This window comes from Phodopus roborovskii, unplaced genomic scaffold (assembly GCF_943737965.1).
Source record: "Phodopus roborovskii unplaced genomic scaffold, PHOROB, whole genome shotgun sequence".
Lineage (NCBI taxonomy): Eukaryota > Metazoa > Chordata > Mammalia > Rodentia > Cricetidae > Phodopus > Phodopus roborovskii.
In genome coordinates, this window is record NW_026126417.1 from 3,747,534 (window position 1) to 3,761,843 (window position 14,310).

General features: G+C 40.7%; 1 protein-coding gene across 2 annotated transcripts in view; it reads right to left on the reverse strand.

Annotated features, from left to right (window-relative positions):
• The window catches only part of Slc12a6 (solute carrier family 12 member 6), an 80,084-nt gene extending 67,400 nt beyond the window's left edge, over positions 1–12,684 (reverse strand). For both annotated transcript variants that reach the window (XM_051183789.1, XM_051183788.1), the window contains exon 1: positions 11,509–12,684. In XM_051183789.1, coding sequence (XP_051039746.1) covers positions 11,509–11,779 — 271 coding nt within the window. In that variant the 5' untranslated portion in view covers positions 11,780–12,684. The remainder of the gene's footprint in view (positions 1–11,508) is intronic.
• Between the last annotated feature and the right edge of the window lie 1,626 nt (positions 12,685–14,310).

A 14,310-nucleotide genomic window follows, 5' to 3' on the forward strand; every position in this document is an offset into this window, starting at 1 on the left:
GTAGAGATTCTTACTGAATCATTGCAACCATTAGTCAGCAACCAAGTAAATTAAAAAATATTTTCATTTCTGATTACGTTAAACTTATTAAACATCCCAAATATAAATTGACTGGTTTAGCCTTAGTTGTAAACTGTGCTCTATTTTATGATCTGTACAATGATAATATACAATATTCATCCTCCTATGGAGATGAGGTGAGGAGAAAATATCTAATATATTTCATTTATAGAAAACACTGTTTTCTTAAACTTATTTGGACACTTTCATAAATGTATATAACATATTTTGATGACATCCCTTCCTTACCCCCTTTTTTGCTCTTCTCGTTCCCAGTGTACTCTTTCTTTCCAGTGGGTCCCCTTCTCTTTCATGTATTTTTAAAATGGCCCACTGAGGTTAATCAGTGTTGTTTGCATGGGCCTGGTGTGGGTCATTTAGTAGGAGCACAGGCACTCTCCCAATGGCTACACCACTGGAGAAAAGTGATGCCTCACCCGCTTCTCCAGCAGCTGTTAGCTACCAATAACTCCCGAGTTAGGCATGGGGACTCATGAGTACCTCCTCCTATTGTTTATTTAAAATAGCACAATTTATTTAGTATTTCTTTATGTATTTAATGCATATGAGTGCCCTATGTACACGTATGCTTGTGTGACAGAAGAGGGCATCAGATCCCATTATAGATGGTTGTGAGCCACTATGTGGTTGCTGGGAACTGGACTCAGGACCTCTGGGAGAGCAGCCAGTGCTTTTAGTCTCTGAGCCATCTCTCCAGCCTCCCCAGAATTGAAGAATCTATAAAGAAGTGGAACACTTCCCCCAAATTTTAACTTCTTACCTCACAGTAAAGACTGTTACATATGTTAGAACAGAGATTTTGCTAGTGTGGCCTGGCGTGGCTTCATATGGAGGGTCAGGCACACATATGAAGGATGATTAACCACTGTTTTAGAATAGTGTTTTGCAAATTCTTTCGGATGAAAGATATCTTTTTTCCATTCAATGAGACAGGGTCTCGTAGAGCCCAGCCTGGCCTCAAGCTCACTATGTAGTGGATGAAGACCGGCCTTAAAGCCCTGCTCTTCCTGCCTCCACCCTTCCCAGGAATGTGTCACCATGCCAAGCAGAATTTGCTACATTTCCAATTCTTCACAAGCTAATTATTTTGTGAAGAAATAACAAAGTGAATTAATGGAAAAATGAAATGAAGATACACCAAATACAATTCCCAAGTTTTTAAATCGTGAAATTCAACAGCCATAAGATTGCTCTATCAAGGTACTGTGCAAGCCTCTAAAATTTCAATTTCTTACCTTACTTCCTCAAACAGGCAACAAACAGCTCATGGCCCAGCAATGTCTACATACTCTACTCTGAATGGCTGTTTTACAAAATGTTGTAAACATCTTACAGAAGATAATGAGCAGTTCACTACTTAAATTTAGAGTTAGTGCTATTGCTGGAGCCGGTTAAGTATACTCTTATTCTCCAGTAAAAGATGAATCTACACTTTTCCCTATTTACCATTTTCAGCAAACCCTTTCATCTATTTGCTACTGAGAGACTGAACAACAGTTTAAAATATCAAAATGATGGGCTGAAAAGATGGCTCAGTGGTTAAGAGCACTTTGCAAGAGTTGGTCTTGCAGAAGAATCCAATTCAATGCCAGCATCCACATGGTGGCTCACAACCATGTGACTTCAGTCCCAGGGGATCCGTTGCCCTCTCTGACCTCTGAAGGTTCCAGGTACACATGCAGTACACACACACATACATGTAGGCAAAACACTCATACACAAAATTAAATAAACAAATCTAAAAAAATTTTAGTGTAAATGATCAAAAATTCTAAGTTTTATCTCACTTAGCATACATGTACAGAAAGGTTAAGTGAATTAATTACTTTTGTGAAGACTACGTGTCATGGACGGCAAGGACTGACTACTTAAAACTATGAAAACAGATTTTTGTGAAATGTTAGTAGTGGTTAATATATAATGTATTTTAGCATTGAAAGTATGAAAGATAATAGATAAAACACATTCCTTTTTGGTGGATTCATACTACTGTAGAAAATAGAAGGCTAAGAGTCCTCTGGTTGAAGTCTCAAGACTCTCAGACAAAGAATCATATATTTATTCTATATTACTGGAATGCTCACAACAAAGCAGAAATGGGATAAAACTGTACAAGACACCGTCTCTGCCCCACAGGAGCTTGTAGTCTTGTTAGCTAATTAACCACATAACTGTTAGTATAATACACAAGGAAACAAAGAACCAGGAGAGCGTGATATGGGCTGCCCTTCTGTATGCTGAGAATATGTATTGCTTTTATTTGTTGATGAATAAAGCTGTTTCAACCAATAGCCAGATAAAATATAGCTAGGTAAGAAATCCAAAGATGCAGAGAGACGGAAGGCCGGGTGAGGGAGACACCATGTAGCTGCCGAAGGAGTAACATGCCAGAGCATTACCGGTAAGCCACAGCCTCATGGCAAAACATAAATAGAAATGGGTTAATTTATAAGAAAGAATTAGCCAGTAATATGTCTGAGCCACTGACCAAACAATTATATTTAACATTAAGCTTCAGAGTGTTGTTTCATATGCAGCTTGGGGAACTGATAGGTGGGACAGAAAGAATCCAGCTCTAAGAGCGTAACACCCCATCACTTTGCTCAGCTACTTCTTCAGGAGCCCAAAGCTTCAAGTGTTCACTAGATGTGATGGTTAGCTAATTTTTGGCAGCACTGCCCAAACATTAAATGAGATATTACTAAATGGCTCCGGGAACTAAGTGCTTGATTCTTAAAGTTGTCTCTTTAATCCTTGTTATAACTTTCTGTACAGGGCTGTTGTCCCCTATACCCCGGTGTAAGTGAATCCAAGAATCACCAACCAAAGAGGTAGCACTGACAGCCAAGAACACAGAAAACTCAGTTTCTCACTGCACATTTGGTACCCCCATCTGTGGCACTCCATTTTTCCAATATTAAAGAGATGGTAGGTTAAAAATGTGTTTCTACTGATTATTAAGTCTATAGAACATAAACGTGACACTAAACAACAGATTGTTAAAACTACAAACATAGTCTTAAAATGTGCATAAGGAACAATGAAAACAATCCCAAACAAGATGTCCTTGTTAACTACATAATCAAACCAACCAACCAACCGTTGTTCTGTGGTGTCAGTTGTTGATCCCAGGGCCTTGCATATGCTGTGTTAGTAGTCTACAAGTGAGGGCTTCCCCAGTTCAGGACCATCCTTAGTTTCCTACTTCAAAGAACAAATGTTTTTATGAATCACTGCTTTCTTAACTGCTACCAACCCGCAAAAGTTCATTTACAAAGAGATTTACTGAGCCAGGCATGGTGGTGTTGAGTGCCTGTAATCCAGGAACTCAGAGGGCTGAAGGAGGAGGCTCCCACACTCAAGGCCAATCTGAGCTTTATAAACAGCAAATTGCCTCAAAAAACAAAAACAAGATTAAACATAATAAAAATAAAGATTCAAAAAATATACTATGGCTTGGAATGAAATATGAACATGCATTAACTTTACTGATGGACCAATGTAAAATGTCCACTAACTCAGCAGTACTACACCGTGCTGATATGAGCACATCATCTGTGTATATAACAATTAAATATACATTTCTAGGCCTTTAAGAAACTTGGACTCAGGCAATCCAAAGAACATCTAATTGTATTGCCTTCTGTTTATAGTTTTCTCTTGAATGTAGGCAAAATAATGTCCCAGTGAATAAAAACTGTATTTAATACCTCTACTACATTATATATAACAACAATTTAATACACATTCTGGCAGGGCCAGCCCATGTAAAGACAAAAACACTACTGCTGGAATCACACAGTACTTCTAGGCTCAGGTCACTGTTTTTTAATGATCTTCTAGGCTACTTATCTGATGCCTCAGTTTTTCTCCTAGACAAGAAAAAGTTAATCTTAGCATAGGGAAAAAAACCAAAAATCCTTAGTGAAAAAAATATCAAAAAACTTTTTTACAGGAAAGGAATTTACCTTATTTAATACAGAAGAACATTAATCCTAGTTTCTATTTGTGCTTAGTATATTCAGTGGAACATAGCATACTGCTAAACTAGAAAAAAAATCAGTCATAAGTCTTTTGCATGCATCTTAGGATGTAAATGGCTACTTGTGAAAGTAAATATTATTTATAGATTTAAATAAGGTAAAAAATACAAATAACTTCAAAGCAAAATAGATTTTATCTGGATTAAGTTTCTCATAACTCTTTAAGGCGAAAACATACATGTGTAGGCACAAGTTTTCACTTAGTCCTTTTTCTTTAACTAGCAATATAAAAAACAAATAGCTTTTCATCAAAGTGAAAGCAAACCTAACTAGTAAGATGGAAGAATTCAAATGCCATTTAGTCAAAATCTTAAATCTATCAAATGATTATAATAGCAAACAGATAAACGCTATCAACTGGCTTTGGCATATGGACTTCTCAAGGTCACTAAAAACATAACAAGGATTATCAAAATGCAGCAATAAAAATACAAACCAAAAGTTGCCACTGATTAATGAGATGAGGAAACTGGAGGCTGGAATTGAGATCTTAAACAGAAAGGACTAAAACTAGGAGTAAAAAGTAAACATAAGAAATCAGTGAGGAGGCAAAGAAGGTTAAAGACATTTGTCTCAAAGCTTGACTACTTGGGTTCAATCCCCAGGACCTACATGGTGGGAGAGGAGAAACTGCCTCCCCAAGCTTGTCCTCAACCTCCACAAAAATGCCCCATGGTGCACACTTACATGCCCCACTCACAAAAATAAAACAAATACTGAAAGAAAAACTAAAGTAAATGTAACAACAAAACAAAAACAAATATTTGCCACTTCCCAATAATACAGCTTTTGTCTTCTAGCCTTGGCCCTTTTAACCTTAAAAGACACAAATTTTTTTTTTGAAGGATTTACTTTTGATTGTGAGTATTTATGTGTGGATAGGAGTGTGTGTACATGTACGTGAATACCAGTGCCCCTGGAGGCCCAAGTCATGAGATCCTCTGAAACTAAGAGATGCAGGCTCTTGTGAGATGCCTGACATGAGATTGGAGGCCCAAACTCAAGTCTTTTGAAGAGCAGTGTGAGCTTTTAACTGCTGAGCCAGCACTCCAACCCTAAAACCTGCAAATTAGACAATTATAATCTTTTCAATTACTCTATGAAAAAAAAGTCAACATTTTAGATTTTGCATAGTTCTCAGATTTAGTTTTTATTACATTTTTGGTGTGTGTGTGTGTGTGTGTGTGTGTGTGTGTGTGTGTGTGTGTGTTGGCAAATTTGTGTAAATATAATGGTGGAAGTTGGAGGGTAGCTTTTTAGGAATTGGTTTTCTCCTTCCATCATGTGGATTCTGCGACTGAACTCAGGACATCAGGCATGATGGCAGGCATCTTTACCCACTGAACCACCTTGCCAGCCATGAGGCTAATTTATTTATTCTGACTTGATTATGAAATCTTGTTAAACAAGTTTCACTACTGAATTGAGAGGAGTTTTAAAAAAATCGGAACCACTGCTGGGCATTAGTGGTGCATGCCTTTAATTCCAGCTCTCAGAAGGCAGAAGCAGGCAGATCTCTGTGATGAGGTCTATGGGAGTTCCAGGACAGCCAGGACAGCCAGGACAGCCAGGACAGAGAAACCCTGTCTTGAAAAACAAGACAAACCAACCAACCAACCAAACAAACAAACAAAAATGGGAACAACAGCTCAGAGGGTAAATGGCCTGCTGACAAACGGGGAACTAAATGTGATTCCCAGCACCCATGTAGCAAGCTGAGTGTGATAGTGCATGCTTGCAATCCCAGAACTGGGGAAGCAGAGGTGAGCAGATCCTGAGACACACTAGCTAGCCAGCCTAGTCTAATTAGTGAGCCCTAGATCCCAGTGAGAGACCCTACCTCAAAAGCAAGATGGGTGGCTCCAGAGAAATGATACCCAAAGTTGACTTCTGGCCTCCACACACACCCCACTTCAAAAATAAAGTACACACTTGGGTAGTACAAGTGGCCTACACACACACACACACACACACACACACACACACACACACACACATCCCACTTCAAAAATAAAGTACACACTTGGGTAGTATAGGTAGCATGTTAATGAATTTGAGACCAATGAAGCTGCAGAGTTGCCCAGACTAAGCTTTGCTATATACAAAGATTCTATCTCAACAACAACAAAACTTAAATGCATGGCTAGAGACAAGTTCAGTGGCAGAGCATGGTATGCCATGTAGCTAGGTTCTGGGTTCAGTCCCTAACTATGCATAGGTTCACATGTGTGGGCACACACACACACACACACATACACTGGGGTAGCAAAAATAAAATGTTCTAAAAAATAAGAAATATTAAATATGACAAATGTATACATTAAAAGTAAGCAAAATATTTATTAACCAACCATTGAACTACTGTTCAGGCAAAGTGTTCCATGTATGTGTCTGTATATTATGTGGTTTTGTATTCATGCCTTCATATTTAAAGTTTCTATACAATATACTAAAGCACTAATTAGAGAGTATTAATAGAAATGCCTTATTTTCCTACTCTCATTTATAAAACTTATAAAACCCTATTAAGATATTGTCTAATATTTAAAAATGGATTTTAGAATTCCAGCAATAAACACTTCAAATTTTCATATCTACAGTCAAGAGATACCTATTGCCAAAAAACTAGACTGCATATAATTTTATTTATCCTCAGTTAACAAGCCCATTAGGTGTGGACTGTGCACAAGGGCATCAGGCCAAAAGAACCAAGGGTCGTGAGGATTGAATGCCAACTTGCTCTTCTCTGATGTGGCTGCAAGCTTACAGCCACAATGGCTCAGGGCATAAAGGTGGAGGTGTACCTTGTTAGAATTTGTGCAACATTCTTGGTAGTCCAGAAACGTTTACTGGTCACCAGGAGAAAACAGCAACGATCCAAAAGCATACAGGGTACTATTGTCCTGGCAGGTCATTGTAGGTTGCCTTAAATAACAGCTTTGGAATGCCTTGATAGGTCATTACAGGTTGCCTTAAATAGCACTCCCTTTATACTAATGGCTTTAAAACAGAAAGCATGACTTTTGTAAGGCTTCTGACCTCCAGGAGAATCCTCCTCCCCTTGTGCTTCTCCATTAGCAGAGGTTGACATCTGGATGTATTTTCAATAAAAGTAAAAAAATTATGAGAGTCTGAAGCCAATCAACAGGAAACTGGGAGGAAAAGCATAAGGGTTTTTAGTGGGGACATAGAAGATGGGGATCAGAAGTTGACACAATCACTGCACCAATCCATGGTATTTAATACTTATCTACCATATACTAGGGCTGCCTCTATTATAGAAAGTACTCCCTACTAAATTAACTCTTAAAATTTCAAACCTTTTGGGAGCCAGTGGGAGAGAGTAGTCCTGGGTCAAGCTGAAGGCCTGGGGGTGCTGAGGAAACTCTATTACTAAGCTAGATTCCTGACCTTGCTTTTCCTGACAAGGGCCTATGTTACCCAGGCTGATCTAACTTGTGATCTTCCTGCCTCTGCTGCCTGAGTACACAACTCAACCTTTAGAGATTTTATTTATAGAATAAAAGCTAAGAAGATAGAAAATGGTTCTTCAGGTAATTTTTATAATTTTTTTCTTTTGGGTGTGTGTTGGGGTGGGGAGTTGATATTAAGAGAGCCAGAAGAAGAAAGCTGGAGTATTTCATCTTACCTGTAAACCCTCCAACAGGTTATCTTTACCTGAAGGCTTCACATGACTACAACATAAACAGATCTAAGAAAATTAGTGATTCCTTAGTGTTTTTTAATAGCATGTATTTCAAATTCCCTTAATAACTGTGACTTCCATTTGTTTTTGAGGCAATGTCCCACTATGTTGTCCAGGCTGGGGGCCTATCTGTAGGCACAAATAGTCCCTCTACCTCACTGTCCTGAGTACTGGGACTACAAGTGCACACTATCATTCTCAGTCCCCATTATCTCAAAAGTGTCCTTTTACAGTTGTTCTGGTCAACATAGAAGTAAATCCAAACCTACACACTGCATTTGATCAACATGGCTCTTGTTAATCTATAAAAGCTGCTCTCTTTATCACTCTTCTACTCTATTGTGTTAATCTTTTGAAGAATCTAGTTATTAAATAAAACTTCCCATATCATGGATTTTCTACAATAAACTGTACCAAATTTCACTGCATCTTCAGTCATCAATTACAGTTCACACATCTCATTTTTATGAGCTGTCCTGAGAATTCTACTAACTTTAGGGACAAAGGTACCTAAGAAGGTATTCCATAAGCAAGGAGGAGGCAGAACAGTATAACGTTTAATGTTAATATTAGATATGAAGAAAGGAGGAAAACACAATTGTAGCCTATAATAAAAATATTTTGGAAGACCAGGAAGATAGATCAGTCAGAAAGTGCTTGCAAGCATGCATGAGGCCTGGAGCTTAGATTCCCCAGTGCTCACATAAAAAGTTGGGTGCAGCATCGTGTGCCTATGATATCCACACTATAGAAACACAAACAGGATTGATCCTTGGGGTCTGCTGGCCAGTCAGTCGGCCTGGTTAAACAGGCAAGCTCCAGGTTCAGTGAGAGACCCTGTTTTAAAAAGTAAAGTGTAGAGGAATATACTCAATGTCACCTTTGATCTCTACGTGCCCATGCCCACACTTGCACATATGTATATACATAAGGCCATACAAATATTTTAGATATGTGATACTAAAATGTCCTTTAAAAAAATCATATATCAGAGGATGCTATCAAACAAGCTAAAAGGGTACTAAATCAATATTTTAATAAGCTATCCATTTCACCTTCTTACATAATGTCACAAAAAAGAGTCAAAGTAAAACATGGGACACAGTCAATAAGCATTAATAGTTTATCTAAGAAGAACATATATACAATGAAAATCATTTGTTTTGGCTTTGAGGGGAAATACAGAAGATGGCTACTTAAAAAGTATTTTCTTAAAGTGCTTGGTGAAGCCAGGAATGGCAGTGCGCCTTTTTAATACCAGCATTCAGGAGGTGAAGGCAGACAACTCTGTGAGTTCAAGGTCAGCGTGGTCTATGTATTGAGTTCTAGGTCAGCTTGACTACAGTGAGACTTTGTCGCAAAACAAACAAAAAAGTGCTTGGTATTTTAAAACCACAGTCCTATAAAAAGCAAAGCACACCACTTTCCAAGTTTCCTATTCTGCTTTAGCCCTCACATTAGGGATTGGATGGGATCTATTCATAATGTATTACAGAACTGGGAGAGCAACTGGAGGGTTAAATTTCATATGCAATGTAGTGATTCCAATGTAGATAAACATTCTGTACTAGCCGTTGACATTTAAGAAAAAACTACATGTACCTTAACCACTCGGTGCACTTTGGCTCACCTTTCAAATGCCAGCTCAGATATGAAAGTGTTTTCCATGTATACAGTATTAATCATTCCTCTTTTGAACTGTAGTCAGCACTGGCTTCATAACTGAACTAGCTGAACAGATTTTTTTTTTAATATTAATGTAAGCAAACCAGAATCTATAGGAATGAGACTAGGACAGAAACATTGAAAACAATTCTCTATCTCAGTGGTTCTCAGCCTTCCTAATGCCATATGACCCTTTAATACAGTTCTCCTCACATTGTGGTAACCCACAATCATAAAATTATTTTCATTGCTATTTAATAATTATAATTTTTCTGTTATGAACTGTAATGTAAATATCTGTGTTTTCTGATGGTCTTAGGTAACATTTATAAAAGGGTCCTTTGATACCCCCCAGGGGTCATGACCCACAGCTCCAGGCAGTTCCAATATACATCAGATAAAGCTTCTCTGCTTCAATACTTGCTATTGGTCTCCTTTATCAGCTTATCTTTTTAGCTTCTGTTGAATTTGTCTCTTTGGATATGTCTGGAAGTTCTTCAACTCACTATTGAGTACAAAATAGAACTGACATCACATATTATATACACTAAGTGCAAAAACTGTCCTCAACTTCACAGCCTGAACAGAAAAGACAATACGTAAATAAAAACAACAAAGTAAAGTAGTGTACTTTAGTCATGGTCTAGAGTGGGGATATAGGAATGGAAGACCTGATTTTATTTACTAGAATTCAGGACTGAATCAGAAAAGGTATCAGAACTCCTTGAAGGGTCTTGTCAAGAATGCAGTTTTAAACTGGCATTTTAACAATTTAAATGTAGTGTGATTAAAGGCTAAAGCTATAATTTGGCAGTAATTTGGTACAGGCTGGAGATGTAGCTCAGCTGAGAGAGTGCATGGGAGGCCCTGAGTTCCATCCTCAGCATCACATAAAACTGAGTGTGGTTGAGAAGGCCTTCAATCTCAGCACTTGGGAGGTGGAGGCAGGAGGATCAGGAGTTCAGGACTATCCCTGACCACACAGAAAGTTTACATCAGATCCTGTCACAAAAATAAACAGGTAAGCAAACAAATAAAAAAATTTGGAATAGGAGGAAATTATGATCTTTTATCCCGAATTTTAACTATCTTGTCTCGAGACATTAAAAACAAACATAATTGAGGAACTAAAATTATTCTGGCTTCCGGAACACTTAAGGTCAGGAGGAACAGTATTTCCTGAGGCAGGAAGTGGCAAGTCACTCTTGCTTTCACAAGTTGGTGGCCAAGGCCATGTTTTCAAACTTGAGTAGAACAGAACTGTTAGGATCCTTAAAGGTTTTTTTTTTTTAAACTAGAAAGATTACATTGGTCAGAATGCGGCATCAAACTTTTTTTCTTGAGTCTGAAAGAGATACCTTATCTCTCTCTTTGCATCACTCCTTCCGACTAAATCAAATGAAAACTTTTAACATAAGCCAGTCTATGAAGTTCAAGGTCAAGTCTGGGAAGCAGTCAATATGAGCAGAAGTGGCTCCTATACTCTTTGCAAGTTCCATTCAGCAGAATAGCATCTCCTTGAGTGAACTTAGCTACTTTAAACGCTCTATAAGAACATTAAAAAAAAAAAAATATGGCGCACAGCCAAGTCTCCGGAAGACATCACTAAGTAAGCTACCCCTTGCAACCTGCCCCAAAAGCTGACTATAAGAGTCAAACCCTCAAGGTTGTCTAGAAAGCACATACCCAGCCCAGTAAATGTAGTAACAGTTTAGGAATCTGTGTTGTAAGAGATTTGTTATTTGTCTTTATGCAAAAATAGTCACTTTAGTTATAAGAAGACAAAAAATGAGGAACTCAAAATATGCATTTCCTTGCCCTCTTGCCAGGTACCTTCTTAAAGACCAAATGACCATTGCAGTGACCTATTATGGCCACTACTACTCCCAGGCTCCTAGGCATCACAGAAAAGGGGGCCTTAATTTCTGGTGATAATTATAAAACAGAGTAGGTAGTTATTCTACATGAACAACCCAGGAGTTGAAACACCTTGTCCTCTGGGTGTCTACTTACCCTCGGTAATATCCTGGGGGTTAGAAGTCCGGTCACTGGAAGGATCTAGGGCAACAGTTGCCAGAGAAGTAGTGGCCCCAGACAGTTCACTCATAGGCTCACTACGGCTTGTTTCTGGCACACTTTCTCGAGAGCTAAATCTTACTCTGGAACTAGATCGAGAGCTGAGGTCCGGGCTGGTGTCTGACAAACCTGGAATGTCATCAATCTTGGTTGGTGTCACCATGAACCGAACTGAAGAAATCTTGGTGGTGGGTTCTGGAGGATGCATTTTTCCCCCCTTTCCAACAAAGAGAAAAGGAAAAGCTCACAAAAACTCTGCCTCCTACGCTAGCTACTTTTGATTGCAAAAATAGAAAACTTAAAAAAAAGAAAAACCTCAATTACCTTGATTTACATCCCACAAAGGCCCAAATTAAGAATCCTTTTACTTAGAATTCGAGCCAACTGTTTTTATAAAGTGCACCACCAGTAACTGAAAAATAATTTTTGAAAAACAAAATGAGAACAAAACGACACTAATCTTGTGTAACTTGGCTCCTTCAGAATCCTAGCTATCTCCCCTGGTCCAGGGCTGAGGGCTCCATGCCATGATCTCCCAGCAGCTGATGACGCCTCTCTCTGCTCAACCCCCAGGTCCTGATGAGGTAGTTAGTCCTTTATCTGCCGAGTGTCCCACACTTCTAGCTGAGGAAAGAGCATGCAGGCCCACCCTTATCAGACGACTATAGCGTGGATCAGATTGCGAAAAGGTGTGCACCGACCACCTGTTGTGTATCAGGTGAATACCCCACAGGTCTGGCTGGGAGGAGGTGTGTGCTGAGCCACCCGATGTTTTTGAGGTCCACAATCCACTTGGGTCTGGTGGGAGAGGTGCACATGCATAACGGGAAAAATAACCCCACACTACAGGATGGAGAGAAAGGAGAGCAACGAGAGGATGCCGGGGCAGAGTGGATTCCTGCCTCTCAGAGATCTCTTCCTGGCGGGGGAGCTAGCTGGAGGCGGCGGCTAGCGGATCAGGGCAGCTCCGACAGCAGCTCCGGGTCGTGGCAGGTCGTCGCGAGTCCCTCGAGCCCACGACCGCTCGCCGTGTTTTGTCGCGTGTGACAGGGCGCGTTTCCCCCCCCCGGGCCGGCGCGGGTGGCCTCTCGCCGGGTCTCCTTGGGTTTCACCGAGAAGACGGCCACGCAGGCTGGTCTCAGCTAAGGAGGAGGTCGCAGGTGCGGGATCCCGCGCCAGCTGATGCGGGTGCGCGCGCAGCTGTTGTTTACTAGCCGCTAACTGATTCGGAGCCGCGGCGCGCAGGAGACCCCTCCCCGGCAGACGCCCGAGGCCGTTACGTGACCTCGCCGCCCCCCGCCCCGGGCGCGGCGGGCTGTACCCGCGCCGCCGCAGCCCTCCCTTTCCCGCCCCGCTCGTTCCTCATTCGAGGTTAACCGTCTGGAGAAGTCTGGGGAGCAGCTGGAGGGCGGCGCCGTCCCGCGGGCACCAGAAGCCCCGCCCGGAGTCTGCGGAGCAGAGGCAGCGAGTGTGCAGCGCGCCTGCGCGGGCCGGCGGATCTCACGTGGAGCACGCCGGGAACTGCAGTCCTCCGGGTCTGAACGTGTGTGGCGGGATGCTCTTTCTCGTGCCACCTGTGCCGCGTGGACTCTGGATGCAGTTCAGAGGCAGTCGATGCCCATTTACACCGGGACCGCAAGGGTCATCTTTAATTAGAGTATCTCTGGAAACCTTACCTTTCCGGCACCCAAACCTCCCATTATCACATCTATTTTTTTTAGATGGGACCCTCCGTGTAAATTTTCAGATGTCTTCTCTGAAACATCTGTATCTTCATCTTCAGTGTAGGTTCCTTTCCTGCTTCTTGTCCCTGTCCCCTTGAAAGTCGCAAGCCACGCTTAAATTTTCATTAATGAGAACTATGTAGACATGGAGAAGGCATTGAGGTATCTGCTCTACTGTCAACTAGTTTAGTGTTTAATGCATCAAGATGTTTAATAAATTTCAGTTCAGCAATCTTTCGTTTGAAAACTTCCTGTTAAGTTTGATCAAAATGCGGAAACTAGTAGGGAGTCTTGCCCGGGTCCTTGGTTCCTCTTCTTTGAAAAGAGTTAAATCAGCATATGGATCAGGGGTTAGAGAAGAGCCTGATTCGATTCCCAGTTCTCACATGATTGGACTTACAACTGCCAGTACTTCAGTTCTAGGGGATCTGACCTCTGAAGACGAGGCATGGAAGTGGTGCACTTACTCACTTATAAAGGATTTACATTTTAAAAGAATTAAAGACATGGATCAGAACCCTCATAATTCCTGGGTCTGGTAATCCTGCTTGATCAAATCACAATTCCCAGTCTAGTTAAAAGCCTGGGAATAGCCAGGTGGTGGCACTAGGTAGAGTGCTTTTCTAACGTTTACAAAGCCACAGGAAGATCAGGAAGATCAGCACTTGGGAGGAAGTCATCCTCTGCTACATAGAATTTGAGGAGAGTTTGTGTTCCATGAATCCTGGTCTCACATATGCCCCCCCAAAATAAGTGTGCTTTTCAAGAAACATTCAAGTTTTTCACCCCTACCCCCCCCACACTGATGAGGATAAAATCTAGGGCTTTCAATATGCCAAATTCTCTATCACAGAATACAGTTTTACATTTTCATGGGAATTTCATTTTATTTCCAGGCTTTTTTTTTTTTTGGAATTTCTCTGTGCAGCTTTGGAGCCTGTCCTGGAACTTGATCTGTACACCAGGCCAGCCTTGAACTCAAGAGAACCGCCTGCCTCTGACTACCAAGTGCCGG